The sequence below is a fragment of the Diabrotica virgifera genome, chromosome 6 (genome assembly GCF_917563875.1).
Source record: "Diabrotica virgifera virgifera chromosome 6, PGI_DIABVI_V3a".
NCBI lineage: Eukaryota > Metazoa > Arthropoda > Insecta > Coleoptera > Chrysomelidae > Diabrotica > Diabrotica virgifera.
In genome coordinates, this window is record NC_065448.1 from 236,272,534 (window position 1) to 236,293,840 (window position 21,307).

At 32.8% G+C, this 21,307-nt stretch overlaps 2 protein-coding genes across 2 annotated transcripts in view; one reads left to right on the forward strand and one right to left on the reverse strand.

The window, feature by feature from the left end:
- The window catches only part of LOC126887340 (RNA helicase aquarius), a 200,932-nt gene extending 185,432 nt beyond the window's left edge, over nt 1–15,500 (forward strand). Inside the window, exons 19-21 of the mRNA XM_050654788.1 lie at nt 258–455; nt 1,145–1,324; nt 15,130–15,500. Coding sequence (XP_050510745.1) covers nt 258–455; nt 1,145–1,324; nt 15,130–15,429 — 678 coding nt within the window. The 3' untranslated portion in view covers nt 15,430–15,500. The remainder of the gene's footprint in view (nt 1–257; nt 456–1,144; nt 1,325–15,129) is intronic.
- A 989-nt stretch (nt 15,501–16,489) lies between these two features.
- Nucleotides 16,490–20,097, reverse strand: LOC126887344 (replication stress response regulator SDE2). Its single transcript, XM_050654795.1, has 4 exons — nt 19,548–20,097; nt 19,246–19,481; nt 18,075–18,335; nt 16,490–16,780 (listed from the first exon to the last, which is right to left on the reverse strand). Exons 1-4 carry the CDS (start codon nt 19,641–19,643, stop codon nt 16,579–16,581), a joined length of 795 nt encoding a protein of 264 aa, XP_050510752.1. The 5' UTR covers nt 19,644–20,097; the 3' UTR covers nt 16,490–16,578.
- Nucleotides 20,098–21,307: the final 1,210 nt, after the last annotated feature.

Here is a 21,307-nt window from a genome sequence, read left to right on the forward strand (position 1 = left end):
ATAACCTTTCAATTGAGCTAGCACACGACCCCTATTCTTATTTAAAAAAATCATCGATTACATCATCACTCCCAGATGGATGACGTCACTAGTATTACATATATGCCCAAAATATCATAATTTAAAAATAAAAATCGATCTGTTTCGGGATTTTTTCTTAAATTCGCCGGTTTACGAAATAACGAATTTATTCCTTTCATTTGCCCCATACTGTATACCGTTAAAATCTTATATCAAATGTTGAATATTTATTATAGGTCACTACCGTTGATAAGTACCAAGGACAACAGAATGATTATATAATTTTATCACTAGTTAGAACCAAAGCCGTAGGTCATTTAAGAGATGTGAGACGTCTTGTAGTAGCCATGTCCCGTGCACGGTTGGGATTATACATATTTGCTAGAGTAGCTTTATTCAGAAATTGCTTTGAATTGACTCCAGCTTTCGAACAGGTAAGCTACGTTTTGAAACTGACCATTCGTACTGTATGATTACTAGCAGGTACCGTACGAAACAAGTAATAAAATCAAAACAAGCAATTAACACTAATTACAACACCTGCTTTATCCTTTCTGATAGCTAATATGGAAAGAAAGTGGAATTTCTCCATAAGCGCAAAATACACAAATTCAAATTAATCTGATTGATAAATATTTCAAAAACGAAACAAAGGAGATATATAGGTAATAACAAAAATACAAGGTAAAAACCTACAATCAGGACGTCATCGACGAAGTCAACATTATTTCGCGTCTGTACACATTCGAGTGTTGAATGCATCTCATTCCTTCTCATAGGGGAAGAATTTTTGGATCTCAAGTGGTAAGCGTCCCATCCTCTTCTTCACGACAGATGTGAATTTCGATAACAAGGAACAACACAGGCGTCGACAAGGGTAAAGAAGGGATATGATTTCGAACTATATAAACAACCAAATCAATTTTATGGGATTTCCAACACGTACGTTAAGCTTCATTTACACTTAGCAAGTTTACTGGCCGAAAGTACTTGCGGTCACTAAACTTGTCAAGTGCAAATGAAGCTTCAGAACCGAAAATGTATATGGATTTTTTTACTGCCTAAGTACATATACGGAATAACAACAATAAAATATTATTTTTTAAATTTATTTTATTTTTAGCTTACAATGCGGTCACCAAAGCTACATTTGATACTAAACGAGTACTATCCGGCAAAAAGAGTTAATGATAACAAACCACCTGTAAGAAAACTAAGAGTTATTCCTGATATGGTGGAAATGGCTAATTTTGTTTATGATTTCTACATCCAAAGGGTTAAACAACTTAAACATCATTATAAGGTAAATAAGAGTTAGTTATAAATTATAGCTACTATACCTTGTTTTTAAACCAGAAGGAGTAAACTCAAAAGCCAGATTCATACTCAATAATGTCACTAGAAATATCAGCAAATACATCTTCTTCAAAAGACAGATTCATGCCCAATAATGTCAATAGAAAAATACCAAATACATCTTTTTTGGTTGATCATGTCAGCCTTCGATGGTAATCCATAAATACCGGGTGTCCACTTATATTTTCCCCCATTTTAACTGCCTATAACTTCTAAACGGCTCAAGATAGAAATATGCGGTTTTCGCTGAAATGTTTTATTTTAGTAAAAGTTTTGTCTGAATGGACTGAATTTTTTATATCGCTTTCAAATACGAAAAGAAAAATGGCGGATTTTTGAAAAAAACGTTGTTGACTTTTTTTTAATGGAACACCCAGTATATTTTTTTGTAAATTGAAAGAAAGGTCACTCACCTATCCAGCGATATAAAGTTTTTCAAAATCGGTTCTCAAATCACTGAGTAATTTATTTTTAAAATGAGAGGTGCAACGTGGATATCACAGCAAATTGATACGAGTATTATGTTATGTGATTTCCACATTGCATCTCTCATTTTAAAAATTAATTGCTCAGTCATTTGGCGACCGATTTTAAAAAAAATTATATCGTTGGATAGGGAAATGACCATTTTTCAAGTTTTTAGGTAAATTACCATTTTTTATGACGCTTTTAAATTAAAAATGGCGGATTTTTGTAAAAAAAAACGTTGTTGACTTTTTTTATTGGAACACCCAGTATGTTTTTTTGTAGCTTGAAAAAACGGTCATTTACCTATCCAGCGATATTAAATTTTTTAAAATCGGTTGTCAAATGACTGAGCAAATAATTTTTACAATGAAAGATGCAATGTGGAAATCACATAACATAATATCATTTTGCTTAGTTATGTCACCGAACAACCCGAAGGTGCACTTTAATAAATTTCATTGTTTAGCTGTCAGACAGATTCTGTGACCTTGCGCCATTTTATCGGTCCAAGTGGTCAGATCCGGCTTTGCTTAAATAGATGTTGCAGCACCGTTCTTGATTTTTCAAATAAGTGTAGCACATAAAATTTATTTATTTTAAACTTATTTAACATATAATTTCAATTAAAAAATCTATTTTTAATTGTGCTCTCTGATACCAGTACAAGTTTTCAATGCATCGTATGTATTTTTGGTCTTTTTGGCAGCGTTAAATAATTAAGATATTATGCTGGATAATTTGTTAATAAATTATTTATTAGTTTATATGTTGTTTCATTAAATTTAAAACAGTTAAATGGAAAAATTGCAATATCAAAAATGTCCATACGAATAATTATTGTGTATTTTTAACACATTGACGGACACCAACTAACGTTTTTTCGAGCAAACCAACGCACTTAATTATCTATTATACTATGGAATATTTTGAACTCAAATTTTTAGAAATGACTAAACTGCTTAAAATTAAGTGACTATTAAAAAAAAACTATGACGGTAGGAGCCGTCACCGTCCCACCCGGCAAATATATTATGTCTAATGGGACACAAAGGCTGCAACCGTTCAATGTAATTTTACGTCAAATTCATAGAAAAAAGTGTTGTGTGATTGGGTAGAATGCGATCTACCCTTCCAAAAATATGTCACGTATTTCAGCACCTGGTTAATTGGAAGAATATTACAAATCTGGCCTCCACATAAGTGGTCTGTAGCTTCGACATGATAGGTGTGAAATTTTAAACGTTCTTGTTGATTGGATAGGAAGGGTAGCGTAATCTAGCCTCCATGCTAGGTACATCATAGCCTCCATACGGTACTTCCAATGTCTTCCAATATTTAATATTTTATTCAAGTGGACAATAAGGGTAAAACACAAACAACTTTTGTTTCTTAATTATTTATTTATACAATAATGTGACATTTTACATAGAAAATATGAGTATTTAATTTGGATTAAATAAATGTTTACTTGTTGAATTTTTTCACCGTCTGCACACAACAGCTGAACGGAGCCATTAGACCTAACAACAAAACGCGAAATAAAGTGTGTATTTTAAAACTGTTGGATAAACAGTACCTACAATCAGAAAGTATCTACCTTACAATCAGAAAAACTTACCTTTAAAAAGGTACTCGATTACAAAATAACAAAAATATCAAAAAACACGACTGAATATCAGGTTTTTATGGTGACACAAAAGACGCGTTCCAAGTGACATGAAAACCGTCCTTCGTACTGCCCTCGTCATGCGCATTATAAAAAAATGCGTTCCAAGCGAACATGAACGATGATTGGTATCGTACACCGTGTTGTTCCAAGCGATCCATGTACCGCTTCGAAATCGGTAACTGAACGGTCCTTTTGATACATGCCTTCAAGCAGAAACTATTTGTACTGACTTGCGCAGTTAGTATTGTTTTCATTTTTACTGGTCACTGCTATGAGATCAGCTGATGATTCAATAATAGAATAATCCACAATTTACGCTATTAGTACCTGTGAATCTTGATTTCCGTTTAAATAATTATTAATTCTTTTTTTTTCAAATTAATCTTATAAATATGGATAATTTTTTTTTATTGGCTCCGTGCGTCTCCCCTCTACGTACAGTCACGTGATACGCTGTCAGATTTTGTAAGGACGTTTTAACAGTGATTCTTATGGGATTATTTTGTTAAACTTGAATATTTTATTTTGTAGTGATAATAACCGAATACAATTGTTAGAATTCATTAGTTATTAATTTATACTGTACTATACTATATTATACTATACTAATTTATAGTGCAACAAAATATTTTCTTTTTCGTTAATAAATATTTATTGACATAAACTGCGATAGTGAGGTTATGCATACAAAATCAAACTGATAATCAATATTGGAAAATGAAGAATTTATAGTGCGTTTTTATTTTCTGTTTATATTAATACATAATATCACTAGCGTGACACGACATTTTTTTAAATGTCCCATTTAAACATACACAAAGCGTCCTTATAAAATTTCAAAAAACCGCCACCATGAGCAGGTCGGTCGATTTTGCTTTGACACTTTGTTAACGCTCGGAGCGAATAGGAGACAACGATTTAATGTCAGATATCGATTCTGAGGAAGATTTTGAAGCTGAAGTGATGTTTAATGAACATGTTAGAAATATTAATTTCTAACCATCTAGCAAACTACTAGTGGTACAGTGGTACTCGTACTGAAAATGGCTCAGGCGCAACTCGAACTTGAAACGGTACACCAGTATGTTTCAAGAGGGTTACGTACCGGTAATCGGTTCGAGATCGAAAGAAAACCGTTCAAGGGCGATTCTGCGCATTAAAACAGTCCAATCGATTTCGTGGCTGTTCAAGGGATCGTACAAATGTGTCGTCTTGGAACTAACCTAAACACATCACATAACCGACCATATAAAATAACTGAACGACAACGAACGAACGAACACGAACACTGAACACAGATTCACAGATAGCGCAGGATTTGTCAAAAGTCATGTTCCACCAATCACAATGCCGACATCAGCGCCTCTGACAAAATGGAAGGAAGATAAATACGATTACATATTTTTTATTAGAGTGCGCGGGGCATGGTCAAATTGTTTTATTAGGTATTTAGAACATTAGAGAAAGTCATTTTTGAACAAAACAAAATAGTTTTTTTCTATATGCCATCTTTCGAAGCATGGTCCAGGGCAAAGAGGTGGAGTGTCCTGGCATGCCTTACATCTCCAACGAGTTTCTGTCCTCTTCTTGTCTCTGGAACACTGTATTACAGCGTAGGTAATAGAACTTTCTATGATGGTTATCTGGTCTTGGAATTAGTTTTTGGAAGTGTTGAGATACTATACCAGTAGCATAATGAGGTTCTGAATTGTCACTACGTTGATGAATTAGATGAAATTGACACAGAAACAACCATCCTTGAAATTTTTATCGAGACCTAATAGCGATCTAATAAGAGCTTCTCCGTATTCTATGTATTTTATCTCTTTTTCTGTAATTTTTTTGTACAAACAATAGGAGTTCCAAGCTCTACAATAGCAAAGTGTGTATATAAGTACGTTTTCAACAATATTTTATACATACATATAGGTAAAGTTTTGTTCTGAAGCTATTTCCTTGTGGCATTTTTATAATCAACTATTTTCAATGATTGAATTCAAAAATTATTTTGTATTTTGATAACGACACCCGACGTGGGCGCCGAAACGTTAATAAAATCATTTTTTTGGTAAAATTGTGGCTTATTTCCCATTGAAAAATAGTTTATTAGGTAAAGTTTCATAGTTAACACCAAATTTTCAAGTACCTACCCATTTAAGTACATTCAAGTACATACACATTTATAAAAACATTGTGAATTTAAAAATACTTACCTTGATTCGTCTTTTGGAAAACGGAAAAAACTATAGCTGCAATTTGATACCGTGTTTTTACAGTTGATCGCTGCACAGACTGAATTCGAACTGCCTTTCTTTTTGTCCATATCCATAATTATTATTGCACAATGCACAAAAACAAAATCACTGAACAGAACAACACAAAATCAAAGTAACCCCGAAACAAGCGTGATCTGACAACAACAATCACAAATTGATCGTGTCAGCAGCGGACCTGTGGACCGAAAAAATGGCCGCCGGCCGTGCGCAAACCAGATGCGCGAACTCTTCCCGCCGAGTCGACTGTGCCTTCGGGTTGTTCGGTGGTTATGTTATTTAGGTATGTGATATCCACGTTGCACCGGTCATTTTAAAAATTAAATACTCAGTGATTTGACAACCGATTTTGAAAAACTTTGTATCGCTGGATAGGTGAATGACCTTTCTTTCAAGTTACAAAAAAATATACTGGGTGTTCTATTAAAAGAAAGTCAACAACGTTTTTTTCAAAAATCCGCCATTTTTATTTTCGTATTTGAAAGCGATATAAAAAATTCAATCCATTCAGACAAAACTTTTACTAAAATAAAACATTTCATCGAAAACCGCATATTTTTATCTTAAGCCGTTTAGAAGTTATAGGCAGTTAAAATGGGGGAAAATATAAGTGGACACCCGGTATTATATCAGACTAATATGTCGCTAAAAAGTTATAAAAACAACTGTTTTTGAAGTTATACTTCTTTAGGCACGAGGGTGAATTTTTACATTCCCTGGCGCATGCGCACACCGACAGTATGGTATTAGTCGTTCAAACGTTATACGGGATCCGATTGGGTGTTAAAATCATCTGTCAATAATTGTTCAATATGGAGATTATGGATACAAAAAATAGTTGTGTATATTAGTTTTTATTGTTGTGATGGCAGAGAAAAAAGCAAGTTTATAATTATTGTAGTGACTTTTTAAATAGTTTTTAAAAGCGACAGGTACGTAATAATTGTAAATGTTTCAGTATCCTAATAAAGAATTACATAGATACCTACCTATTTGGAAAATTTAAAATGAACCTAATACCAAAATAGTATGTAATGCTTTGATTTACATAATTTGATTACCATCAAAATGTCTACCAATATTCACCTAATATATTGTCATTCCACAAAATATTCCTTTAATTCCACAAAAATCAAACTAATTTGTAAATAATAAACAACTGTCAAAAGTTAATGGTGTAAACGGTCAGTTGGTGTATATTCCCAAATGAAGATACGCGATGCTGGTGAAATGGGAAAGCACTTTGATTTTCGATCGGCGGGATCGACGGGTAGCGGGTTCGAATCCCAATACAAGTTACTATTTTTTTTATACATTTTATGATTTTAAGTATATTATTATATAATTTTTTTCAGAAAATACGTATTTATTTAAAATTTTTGGCAACAATTATTGTTCAGAAATCATTTCTTTGTGGCATTTTTCAATGTGTTTGTGTGTGTTTTATTCTTTTCTTTTTTTTTTTTTTTGGTATTGTTTTAATAAAAATTTTTGGAAAGTAATAAGTGTTAAAATTAGTTTAATATTTAAATTAAATATAAATAAACTGTTTAAAGTATATTGATTTCGTTGAAATCATATAATAGAAGTATAACTTCTTACGTGCGTACAAAGTACACACATTCTTTTTTTATATAAAAGCAGACTAATGCCCGATTTCACCAATGACACCTAAATATTTAAGAATTACCTAAACGGGTTTAGGTACTTCCTAACTCTAAAACGGATTTCACCATACGATAAGAATTGCCTAAATCGCTTAAGCATTACCTTACCTTAGGATACGTTTTTCGATCTCCCTAAACTTTAGGTATTACTTATTGACAGTCAGGTTATATTTTTACAAATTTGCCCGGTTGCACCAACAGATCTTAAGCTTAAGTCGAGAATATCATAAGAATTAATATAATATAATAATAATATATTACAATAAGAATACCATAATATAATAATAGATATAATTGATAATAAGGTAAGAATCTAAAATTATGGTGCAACGTAAGTGATACTCAAGGAGGCCCTATCTATAAGTAGAGCTTAGCTAAGTGGAGCTTAAGATCTGTTGGTGCAACCAGGCATACATTAAAAATTAATAATAAAAGAAGCAATTTTCAACATAATATTTATTTTAAAATTATTGCATTAAATGTGAAATTTACAACTCTTTTCTTTTAATCCATTTCACTGTACATATACAAATAACATACAAGACTTAACAAACTTAATTCGCAAATAACTAACTAGTAAATAAAATAACTATAACAGTACAAAACTAAATAAAACCAACTTGGAAACAAACAATAATGACAAATAATCGAAAAAGTAAGGAAATATCATCTTATTCTTCTTTTTATTTATCAAAAATAGTTCAAACGTACCCGAATTAATACCTAGGAAACAATTTCCTAGATAAGCAGTTCTTTTAATTGTGAAACGCTATTGTTCTTAAGTATTGACTTCGGAAGTTCCTATCGATAAGAATTACTTAATAAGATAACTGTTCAGGTATCGTTGGTGAAATCGGGTATAAAAGTCTAAAAATTAAAGGAATAACGCAGAAAACACAAAAAACCGCCGATTTAACTTAATTAACCTATGAAATGCCAGTAGTGTCAAAATTTCATAAATGTCAAAATTGCATAACAGTGGATTAAACTTGCCTGAGGTTGGACCAAGTACAAAACAAGCATTACGGAGCGGTAAATTTGAATTACTCCTCCTGATTTAAAAACAGAGTGTAGTGCTTTGGTAGGCTTATCGTTGCGCAGTGATTTTACAGACTCTTATTTTATCACTGCAGCTTTTCTGCCACATTAGTAGTAATCGTCTGTCTAAAGAAACAATTCTGAACCAACCATGACCTCTAAAACCCAACAACAATATATCCTTACATCAGTGGCGGCTCGCGACCTCAGTATGCGGGTAGGCTACACATATACTTCGGGTAGGCGACAAAAAATATCCTACAATTTGTAATACATTTTGAGCCGTCTTGCAATACTAAATGTAATCTATGAGCGCAACAATGTGTAAAAATTGCTTTTGGAGCATCTACTTTAATTTTTGATTGTAATCCGTTTAAAGAGCCAGCCATTACACTTGCACTATCGTAAAATTGAGCAATTTATTTATTTTTGTAATCATATGGCTCAAGCACGTTTGAAATTAAACTATATAGAGCGTCTGCAGATCTATTCTCGCTAACATCAAAAAACCCTAAAAATATTTCTGTTACCTGACCAACTTTTTTAACAAAACGGATTGTTAAAGTACACTGTGATTTTTCGGTTATATCAGTAGTAACGTCCGCTAGTATAGAAAAAAATTGACTTTCATTAATTTCTGTTGAAATTTCATTTTGTACGTAATCGGCAAGGCAATCTATTAAATCATTTCGTATTGTTTTTGACAAACCCGTGAACACCCCTTCTATTTTTTAACATGATCCTGGATTTCCTGATCGCGTTTAACTACTAAATTAAAAATTTCTTTAAAATTACCCATGTTTGAAGAATTATGGCTCTCATCACGACCGCGAAATGCAGGTTCTTGTTTTACTAACAGAATTGTAACATCAATTTCTTCAACTTCTTCATTATATATCTTATTAGATAGAGAAATTTGTCCAGCTAAAGCACTGTCAATAGTTTGTTTATTTTTTTCTAACCGTTTTAAACCTAAGCAATTGTTTAAATGTTCTTTCGAAGATTCATGTTTTTTTACACTAGCTGATAAATTTTTCAAATCTGAATATCCCTGACTCACCCAAACATTTTGCTTCAAATTTGAGAGCAACAGACAAGGCCAACAGAAATTTGGTAAAGCCGGCCCATTGAAATAATTTCTGACCTTTCTTGATTTTGGCGCATTGAATAAGGCATCTCGATCAGACTGCATATTACATCGTTTAAAATATTCATATTCGATGACTAAAGTGTTTCCACGAATAAAACTAACACACCTACGTTTCAACAACGTCAAATATTACTTATTTTATTTTTGTATCAAATAATAATTTACTCTTCGAATAAATTGATAAGTTAACAATTAACCTCGCTTTAAATTTTTAATTATCTATAAATTGTAATAACACTTCTATCTATATCTATAAAATGTATAAAATATAATGGACGACTGACAAATATTATTTACTAAATTATTACTAAATTAATATAAAATTAAAATGCCCTTCAATAGACCGATCTCAAATTTACCTGTTTATTATTCAGTTTTCATAAACAAATTTAATTTGTCCTACCTAGTTTTATTCAATACTTAACCTACTAATAACAGCCAAAATCAAAAAACAAAATTATTTAAAACAGTTTCACAAGACACAAGAGAAGCAACTGATAAAATTTTGGAGGTCCGGCTATAAGACTCTGTGCCTATGCGCCCTTTCAAAATCGTAGAATACGCGAGACCTGCAACAGGCCTGCTCGCGTAAACAGAGAGAGATCGCACGTCAATTCGGTGTTGGCGTCGTTCTATTTCAGGCTACGTTCCCGAGTGCCTGACCCAGGAAGAATATAGAATCTTATACAGTACTACTGATACTACAAGGAGCGTACAATAATTATAACTACGGAGAAAATTTTTTGGATATTTTTACAAATAATTTGGATAATTTTTGCTATTTTATTGTAGGTATTGTGTCAAAATTTATAAATTACAATTTTGAAATAAGTAATTTATATTAATAATTTATATTATTGTACTACATTTGAAGAGGGTAGGCGGCGCCTACTTTGCCTACCCCGACGGGCCGCCCCTGCCTTACATATCTACTTAATATTATTAAAACGTTTTTATATACTTGGCTTGGTTGTTGTCACGGTCTCCGCAAATTTTGTAATCCATTTTAAAAATAGTTCTAGGCTACCTAGGTACGCCAGAATATTCCACAGGGTGTTCCAACCTTTGAGGAAAAAACACACTATCATTGTTACACCCGGTATACAATGACACGTATCTGTTTAGCAACAATATTATTACATCGATATTTTTGAAAAATAAAGCTATAACATATTTAAAAAATCACTAAAATCGGACAACAGGTTTAGGAAATACAAGACATCAAAAATGTCCCATTTTTAAGGTGGTGCGTTAATTTTGATGCTTAGTGTATAATAAATTTTATCGCCAGCCGTCACTAAAGTCATTCATTATTGTACTCATTTGCCGCCATTTGCGGCAGTAAAGTAACACTTTATTGTCCTGAAAGAAGAATTTTACTTTAGGTGGTCGATGGCAGTAATCGAATGGAGAGTATTTGAGTGAACTTAAAATTTATTTAATTTAATTATTTAAAATATATTGTATTGGGACCGTGCAAGTTCGGAAAAGCGACACCTGGTTTCTTCGCTCTGCACTTTTAATTATATTGGCCAATCATATGGTCCTGGTTGCTGGATAATTGTCAAGGCCATAGTCCAAGAAAATAATAAGAAGAAAAAATAAGATTCAGGATATGTTATTAAAACGTAAACAATTGTATGTAGTAAATAAAATTATTTATTAAAATGCAGTAATAGTGTAGGAAACAGAGGTTGAACCTTGCAAAATGGACACAAGTCCGGTTTTATTTTTTTTCTGGCATATCAAGGGGTGCTAATTATAAGACTAACTTTTTCTGAAAAAATTTCGCCCCGGAACCCCCCTTTTCACCCCTTTAAAGGGGGTAATTTATGGTTTTTGCAGAACGTAGCCCTTCCTGTACCTTCTACAAAAAATTTCTTTTATAGAAATATGAAGAGGACTATATTTTCTACGATTTATTTCCAACAGCATCTCTCTATCATCCACCGTTTAGCAAGGGTGGCGCCCCAAAGTTGACAAGTTTTTAAAAAAGATGTTGTTAAAAAATATATATTTTTCCCTAACTGTAACGGATATTAAAAAGAAATGCTACGGAAATTATTCACAAATAGATGATTGATTTTTTGGTATAGGTTTAATTTAAGGATAATTGCCCTTTTTTTAATTACAGGGTGTTACATTTTAAAAAACCCCTTTTTATACCATCTGAACCGTTTATGCTAGAGTAAAAAGACTTTCAGCGATTACCCATGTACTGGTGTTATTTACAAATTTGTATAATGCACCCCCATTTTTTCCCCGGAACCACCCAAAAAAAAGAAGAATTAATAAATAAAGTGATTTTCTCGGAATCCTTCACACACAATGCCCTTCATTAATATGCTTCATATATCATTTTTTGCAAGTTATTATTACCCATGCATGGACACTAAAACCGATTTCCTAGTGCAACCCCTGTAGCCAAAAATAATAAATAAAATGGGGGGTTGAAAATTTTTTTTGTTTTTTGCTTTTTGATCCATATGGGCATGTGCTTCATCAATAGTGCTTTTAAAAAATATATATGGTTATTACAACATCCCTGCGCAAACCACCCCTATCCTTGAAAATATACTGCAGAAACTACCCCTATACCTTATCCAGCATGTTTTTACGATTTTCTCATTATATTCATTTTTTTTAAACAAAACTTATACAAGGTTAAAGACCACTATTTACTCTAAATATTAGGTCCTATTCATTTTTTTCGTTTAAGCAACCGTTACGGCACAGTGGCGCCATAAACCTCATATATGCTTTGACGGGCTCCAGTTTTTGTTTATTTTTTCGTCATCTGTTTATTTTATTGATAAAGTACTTCTGCAAAATAAAACAACACAGTGTAACCTACAAATCATGACCTATGCACATTTTACATTCTTTGCTCCCCAAAGCTACAGTGGTGGCCCAAAATAAATTTTTTCATATTTTCGCCACCTACACGCATTTTATTGCGTTAATGCTAGGTTAATAGCACAATATTCACCCCTAATTGGACGCTAAGCAGTGGCGGATCCAGGGAGGGGTGATGGGGGCGATCACCCCCACCCCTCTCAAACCAAGTGATATTATATTTGAAGATTATAAAAATATTCATTTATTTTTATAGAAATACTTATATTATATTAATATTATTTTTATAAGAATGATTTTTTATGCTTTAGCGACAGTGGCGGATCCAGCATCGTTAAGAGGGGGGTGCCAATTGGTTAAATTTCTATAAAAATAAATGAATATTTTTATAATCTTTGAATATAATATCACTTGGTTTGAGAGGGGGGGAGGTGATCACCCCATCACCCCTCCCTGGATCCGCCACTGCGTAGCGACCACCTAAGGGTAAATATTGTGCTGTTAAGGTAGCATTAATGCAATAAAATGCATGTAGGTGGCGAAAATATGCAAAAATTTATTTTGGGCCACCACTGTGGCTTTGGGGAGCAAAGAATGTAAAATGTGCATAAGTCATAATTTGTAGGTTACACTGTGTTGTTTTATTTTGCATAAGTACTTTATCAATAAAACGAACAGATGACGAAAAAAAAAAACAAAAACTGGAGCCCGCCAAAGCATATATGAGGTTTACGGCGCCACTGTGCCGTAACGGTTTCTTATACGAAAAAATGAATAAGACATAATTTTTAGAGTAAATAGTGGTCTTTAACCTTGTATAAGTTTTGTTTAAAAAGAATACATAGGTAATGAGAAAATCGTAAAAACATGCTCGCCAAGGGATAGGGGTAGTTTTTGCAATATATTTTCAAGGATAGGGGTGGTTTTCGCAGAGATGTTGCAATAACCATATATATTTTTAAAAAGCACTATTGATGAAGCATATGCCCATATCGATCAAAAAGCAAAAAACAAAAAAAAATTTTCAACCCCCCACTTTATTTATTTTTTTTTGCTACAGGGGTTGCACTAGGAAATTGCTTTCGGTGTCCATGCATGGGTAATAATAACGTGCATAAAATGATATATGAAACATATTAATAAAGGGCATTGTGTGTGAAGGATTCCAAGAAAATCAATTTATTTATTAATTCTTCTTTTTTTTTGGGTGGTTCCGGGGAAAAAATGGGGGTGCATTATACAAATTTGTAAATAGCACCAGTACATGGGTAATCGCTGAAAGTCTTTTTACTCTAGCATAAACGGTTCAGATGGTATAAAAAGAGGTTTTTTAAAATGTAACACCCTGTAATTAAAAAAAGGGCAATTACTCTTAAGTGAAACCTATACCAAAAAATCAGTCAATTATTTGTGAATAATTGCCGCAGGATTTCTTCTTAATTTCCGTTACAGTTAGGGAAAAATATATATTTTTTTTAAAACATCTTTTTTAAAAACTTGTCAACTTTAGGGCGCCACCCCCGCTAAACGGTGGATGATAGAGAGATGGTGTCGGAAATAGATCGTAGAAAATATAGTCCTCTTCATATTTCTATAAAATAAATTTTTTGTAAAAGTTACAGGAAGGGCTACGTTCCGCAAAAACCACAAATTACCCCCTTTAAAGGGGTGAAAAGGGAGGTTCCGGGGCGAAATTTTTTCAGAAAAAGTTAGTCTTATAATAAGCACCCCTTGATATACCAGAAAAAAAATAAAACCGGACTTGTGTCCATTTTGCAAGGTTCAACCTTTGTTTCCTACACTATAATGCAAGCAAAATACAATTAATTACATTTACCTTTATATAATAATTGCATATCATATCAATATTGTGGAGCAATATATAATTTTTCTTCTTCATTGACAGTAGATACAGTCGGAAAAATGAAAGAATACCCATGAACGAACATATAAAACACGCTGTATTTTCCTGTCACCGTGTCACAAAGAAAATTATCCAGCGCAGGTACATGTAACAATAATTATTACATTGGTTTTACGTTTTATATGTTGGTTCATGGGTATTCTTTCATTTTTCCGACTGTATGAAATATACGTCAATTTGACAATTTCAGTTGACAATGAATTATTTAAGAAAGTTACAATATTTCTCCGCTATTCTCGCACGATCGTTTCTCGTATCACCTCCAAGTACTTGCACACCGCGAATACAATTGGCGATATTATCAATTAAATTTATGTCAAAAAGTAAAATTCTGTAGTATTTTGTAATTATAGATATTCATATAAAATAAATTAAAACTTTACCGATTTAGTAATTATTCAATATTGATAACTCTCGATTAAAAATCGAAAGCGGCCATCTTGCAAAAGTTATCTGTCATCACTGTCATGAAATTATTATGACGTCCAAAAATTTAAAAAGTTTTTAAATTGTAAATTGTAATTAAGTGTTAAAACCAATATCAAATTGTTGGCGATAAAATTTTGTATGCACCACGTCAGTAAAGACTCTTTATCGAACTCGTCTGTTATTCGCCTCGCTCTCTATGCTCGCTCTGCTCATAATATCAGACTCGTTCTATAAAGAGTAACTTTACTGACTTGGTACATAAATAACTATTATTTTAGGAGGACGATAAAAATTGGAATAAACCAGGAGAAGTACCAGCTCAATCTCATGAAGGTTTCGTGTCTTCACATCCTGGCGAAGATAGAGATACAGATAGTGAAGATGAAGATTCTGGTAAACAAGTACCGGTACCGATTCAAGAAGAACCAATCGATGATCAACCGTCGGATCCACAAACTGTAGAAGAACCACCTACACAAGAGGTTGAAAGAATGGATGATACTGAAGAACATTCTAGAGATGAAGAAATGGAAGAAAGTGGCACAGTCGATACTGGTGAAGCTGAAAACGATGAATAATTATGTATTACAATATATTTAAGTATTATTGTGTAATAAATATTAAGAATAAATTTTTCATTTTATCATAACGTTCTGTTCATTTTAAATAGCTTTACCATCATCAGAAAAAATCATCAAAACCAAAAGAGAAATCAGAGTTAATACATACACGGAAAAATTGGCAACCGGAAACGGAAATCATTTGCACAAAGAAAAAAAGGGGACAAGTTGAAAATTACCGTGGCAAGGCCCCTCTTTGACCAGCTTACAGAACCTTAACATGTATTCTCAATAAGCGGCTTCAATCGTTGCCTGAAAATATTCTCGGGTAATAGTATGTGGTCTTTCTGCAAGAAAACTCGACAATCGATTAGCTATTCACTTAACATTTTTTTTATTTATATAAATTTAATTCTCCAGCATACAAAAATTTATCAACAGGCAACAAAATGAGTGGACAATTCGAATTTTTAAATAAATGAAAAAATACTTTCAGACCTGTAGATTTATCGGAGAAGTGTCGTATTGGTGCTAATAACAAAGTCATAAATTATTTATTACCTCACAGACTCTAGTAAACCAGACCTCATTTAAATTTTTAGGATCATGTACATAAAAAGTTATCCGTTTACCGAAAATATTCTATTAAGCGGTATTATTTTAAGACATTTGATAAAATGTATTCTTTTAAACGGATAAATTGATTAAGGAGTAAACGGAAACGTTTCTATACCTCAAATTTCCGTTACTTAAACCGGTATGTTCCTATTACCGGCATTCTAATAAGCGGGTTCAATTGTATAGAAATTGTATCCTATAGACCGCGGAAGGTACAGTTGAAATGCCGAATTAGACACACATATCAATCAAAAATGAATAACCATTTTCAATTTCGTTGCAAAACGAAAATACAGCCGCATCATATTCTAGTCCAATCAGAGAGTGCAGCAAGCACCTCTACCGGTTTCGAAACTTATTAGTCTCTCATCAGGAGGCACATATGCTGCTCTCTCTGATCCTCTCTCTTATCCGTGTCTATAATCAATGACGATAGATAGATAGGTAATTAAAATCACGATTCCCTGTTACCAAAATTGTTTATATTTATTTGTTTATTTGATATTTCTTTTTACATTTTTATTTTTATAAATAGTTCTATGCTAAATTCTATGCTTCTTGGACCTTTTCCTTTTGTTCTGATGCTTTATCTGGGGTCAAAGAGTTTGGAACATCTTCTAATGAATTGTCTGATCTTGTTGCTTGAGCTGACTTTTCTATATTAAGTTCACCATTTTTTGACTCATTTGATGATTCATTGCCACTGCTATCATCTTCTGAACTAAGGTCTTCATCCAATTCATCATCAACCCTGCAACAAAAAAAGTTAAGAAAAGAAATGAAAAGAGGTTTTTGTTGACATCCAAATTCAAAAGGCATTTTTTTTATAAGCAATTATTACAATTTTCAGTTAGTTTTCACTAACTTAAAGATAGTATAAAATTCCAAAGTTGAGATAGCTAGAACACATTTAACAACTTCACTGTCCAATGAATCATATACGATTCAACGAGCGTGTTTATAACCCAAATCCGTACGTTCATGAATCAAATGTGATTCAAGAGTAGGTCTTATTTTGTAGGCGTTTTTAAAATTGAATGTGATGATAATCATCAGACATAAGTATATGAGCGTGTTGTAATAATCATCAACTTTTAAGTGTGAAAAAAAATTGCTAAAATAGTATATATGTAGTACTCTTAGTTTTATATTATATTATACCAGTTGTGTAAAATAATAATACAAAAATGTTTATTAGGTAGGTATATCATAAAATAATTGCCTTTTATATAGATATAAGAATACAAAACAATTTATGAGTCATAATATGAAATATTTCTTCTTTTTTGGGGTAGCCTCTTGCACCTAGCATACCCTCAGACCCTCATACCTTTTTTCTTCATCTTCCTCTTGCACTGAGCCATATACTTTTCTTAGTATCTTTCTTTCCGTCTCATTATAATTCTTTGTTTCTCTGTCCTTGTCTTTGCATATCGTCAATTTTGCTATCTGCTTTCGTGTTGTTTTTTTAGCTTACCTTTTTTCCTCTACTGCAGTTCTGCATTCATCATCATACCATTCCACATTTCTTTGCCTTTTGGCTTTTCCGACAGTTTCCTCTTCACATTCCGTTATTATTTTGATTACAAAGCACGTTCAATGTATGATAGATATACTTTGCTTTTATATGATCCAATGAATGTGGGAGTATAATTTGTTTAACAGCACGTCCGTCAATCATATGTGATCATTAATTTTTTTTAGAAAAACGCTGATTTGACTTTTGGGTATATTTAGTGATAATAAAAAATATTTACTAATGATATTTAAAATTAAAATAGCATTGGGCGTAGGAGACTCTTTGTATGTATTACCATGTGGATAGTGAAGTTGTTAAAACATACAAATATTCCAATACGAGAGTTCCTCAATGGAAAGTTATAGCAACAGTAAATGAATAAGACAAGGAAGGAGATATTTGATGAAAATCTGATGACATGAAAGCAATTAAAATAAGTAAGGAAGCTAACTACACATATATAAAAAAAGTAAACATAATGATATTATACTTTCTTATTAGAGTTATTATTTAAATATAAACTTACCATAATTTTGCTTTTTTCTTTTTAATCACTTCTTTTTTATCACCTTTGCGCTTCATGCTGGTATCACTAGTACTACTAGTAGCTTGAAGACCTTGAAGTACAGCATCCTCAACCATTTCTGGAAGGGCAGATCTTTCTTTGTCATATTCTGAATCATTGAATTCATATTTAGGTTGTTCACACATCTTTTCAAGCTTCTTCTTCTTCCTTTCCTTGGCTTCCTTTTCCCTTTCAGCTTGTTGATTTATCCAATTTTTTAATCTAAAATATACATTAAAAATGGTATTAGGCCGTAAGTATTACGTTATGGTGCTGCTATATGGGTGGAGGCCTGGACCTTAAAGAAATAACCTACCGAAGAATATTAAAAAAAAGTTGGGTAGACAGAATAACAAATGTTGAGGTCCTCAGAAAGATGAAAAAGGAAATCATGAATATGATTGAGATAAGAAAGTTACAATATCTCAGCCACGTTGTGAGAGGGGATAAATATGTAAAATAATAAAATAAGAAAATTTACGGTTTCGTTTTGATTAAAATCTGTCTTCCTCTTTGCGGTTCAGAGAACCCATATGAAACGAGTCTGTGTACTCTATACAGAGTATGGCATTAGTAAAATAATAAAATGTTTTCAAGGAAGCTCTGAGGAAGACAGATTTTTACCATCACGGCCGTAGATTCTCGATATAAATTAATACAATTTATATCGCAGTATGGTTAGAACGCCCTCTAATGGGGAATAAGCGAAATGAATTTTGACTCGATTTGAGTTTTCTGCTTAACCCAGGTATAACCATACCAACAGGCACCACTAGGAAAACATTCCACTTTGCGGTTCAGAGAACCCATATGAAACGAATCTGTATAATACTCTATACAGAGTATGGCATTAGTAAAATAATACAATAAGAAAATCTACGGTTTCGTTTTGATTAAAATCTGTCTTCCTCCATCCCCGATAGTACTATTTCTAGGTCTACCTGTTTTCAAGGAGGCAAGTGATATCCGATAGATACTAAAGATATATTGTGAGTTGAAAACTGGAGGAGAGCAGCTAGGGACAGAGATACTTGGAAGCAGATTCTGGGTGAAGCCAGGGCCTGACTTGTGCTGTAGCGCCATGGGAGATAGAGGTCAGTACAACAAAATTTTCTACACACAAACTACAAACCTTTGTTCTTCATTAATATCTCTTAGTCTTCTTCCGCTTAAATCTCTGCATGCTTCTCTGTTTGTAGTTTTTTCAATTTGTGCTCCTATTGCTCTAAGCATAGAACCAAAACCACCCTTTCCACCAAATATTCTGGGAATAATCCTTAGAGAATCTATTGAGGCACGTTGGACAATAGTATCTGATTGTACGATTCTTCCATTAAGAGTAAGATAAAAACTGTCCACTGGCCATCCCTAAAATTGCAATTTATTAGTAGTCTAAACAGAAAGGTATTGGCAAAAATACAAAAAAGTACTTACCAAGATTGCTTCTATTTTATTTTTTAAATTATCACCTGTTACTTCAAGAGAATTATTATCCATAGTGTTGTTTAAATTACACATATTTAAATTCATTATAATATTATTATAATAATAAAATTACACTTTACTGTTAGTTAGTTTTTATGTCCTTGTTTATAAATTGATAACCTATAACAAACGTCAGGTCAGACCTTAGACAAGGAAAAAAGAGTCTGTCTAAGGGTCAGACTTAGACAAGGAAAGAGAGAGGACGAGTAATCCTATGACCAAAAGTGAAGCCAAACTGACACCAGGGATTTTGATCATCGACGTATCTTTGGGGTATTGTTATGCATTAGTATTTAAAATAAAAACATGAAATGTATTTAAAATGAAGAATTTGTGTACGGTAACTGTTTTATTAAGTTGCTCATATTACGTACATATGTTTCAATACATACATATGTTTTTATTACGAATTTTAGATGATGATTTACTTTATTTTTTATGAAATTTTAACCTTCAACGAACACCCACCACTGGCAACCCATTGTTATTTTTGACGTGACCGCCATGTTTCTGGTGACAAACAAACCAAAAACTGTTTTGGAACGTGTATGTTAAATGGGTGTTACCCGTCCTCTCTTTTTTCCTTGTCTAAGGGGTCAGACATGTCAGAATCGCCTTCTTTTTTAACTTTAGTCGATTGGCCTGGAAAGCGGGGTTATCCAAGCCTCATTATATACAGTGCGGAGTAAATAAATGCAGATGTGAAGTTTTGCTTTGCACAGTCATACAGGTTGTGCTTTGCACAGTCATACAGGTTGAAGGGGGTTGAAGGTTCACAATTTTTTAGTAGGGGAGCAAAATATACTAAATATGCAGTCACTCGAGCGCTTTGGGGACCTATTGGGTTGTGAAGAGTAGGTCCTAAAACCAAAAAAAGTTAAGTAAAGTTTTCCATTTTAGTGGGGGTTTTAATTTAATTTTCCATTTCCAACTATAGAGTTATATATTAGCATAGAGAGAGTGTCATTCAGAGCGAAGTGACGACACCATCTTTTTTATTTGGATAGTGCTGTTTCACTCTTACGCATAGTAAAGCTGCTACAGTTGTCCTCCTCTTCCGTGCCTATATTCACACTGAATGTCATCATAGATTTTCGATACAATGTGTTATAGAAAGAGATGCCGCAAACCAGTCCATGAGATCTTGTCGTCAGGAAGCGCGGAAGGTAGGATCCCTCTATGTTAATATATACCTCTATGTTTCCAACAATTGTTTTAACGATTATAACGCCATCTATCCATAATTCGAAAAAATATTTCGAATAAAAGTTATGTACTTATTTTTACGTAAGGAATCCAAATCTGCAATAAAAAATGGGGGCTCCTATTTAGGATTTTAAAGTAACCCCCCACCTCACTTTCGTGATGGGTCGTGTTTGGTGCCATTCGATAGATTTTCAAAAGTATTAAATACGTGTATTTTACAGTTTTTCGATCTGATGTTCATTTCGTGAAATATCGCGGGAATCGTATTTAAAATATTAAATTTACCCCCCACCTCTCTCCATGGGAGGCGTGTTTGGTATCATTTGATAGATTTTTAAAAAATATTGAGCACATATTTTTTAGTTTTTCGATCTATTATTCATTTCGCGAAATATTCGCTTTTTTCTTGTGAAACTTTGGGACTCACCCATTTCCTTACACCCGGCTCAAATCATCAGATTTTTGAAATATACATTCTTTTTCATGCACTTAACTTACCGTAT

Excerpts from the sequence above, each read along its gene's own strand:
- LOC126887344 (XM_050654795.1), bottom strand. The coding sequence starts at position 19,643 with ATGAATTTAAATATGTGTAATTTAAACAACACTATGGATAATAATTCT. Across the intron at positions 18,336-19,245 it reads GATATTAATGAAGAACAAAG|ATTAAAAAATTGGATAAATC; the intron begins GTTTGTAGTTTG and ends TGTATATTTTAG. Across the intron at positions 16,781-18,074 it reads AAGAAAAAAGCAAAATTATG|GGTTGATGATGAATTGGATG; the intron begins GTAAGTTTATAT and ends TTTTTGTTGCAG.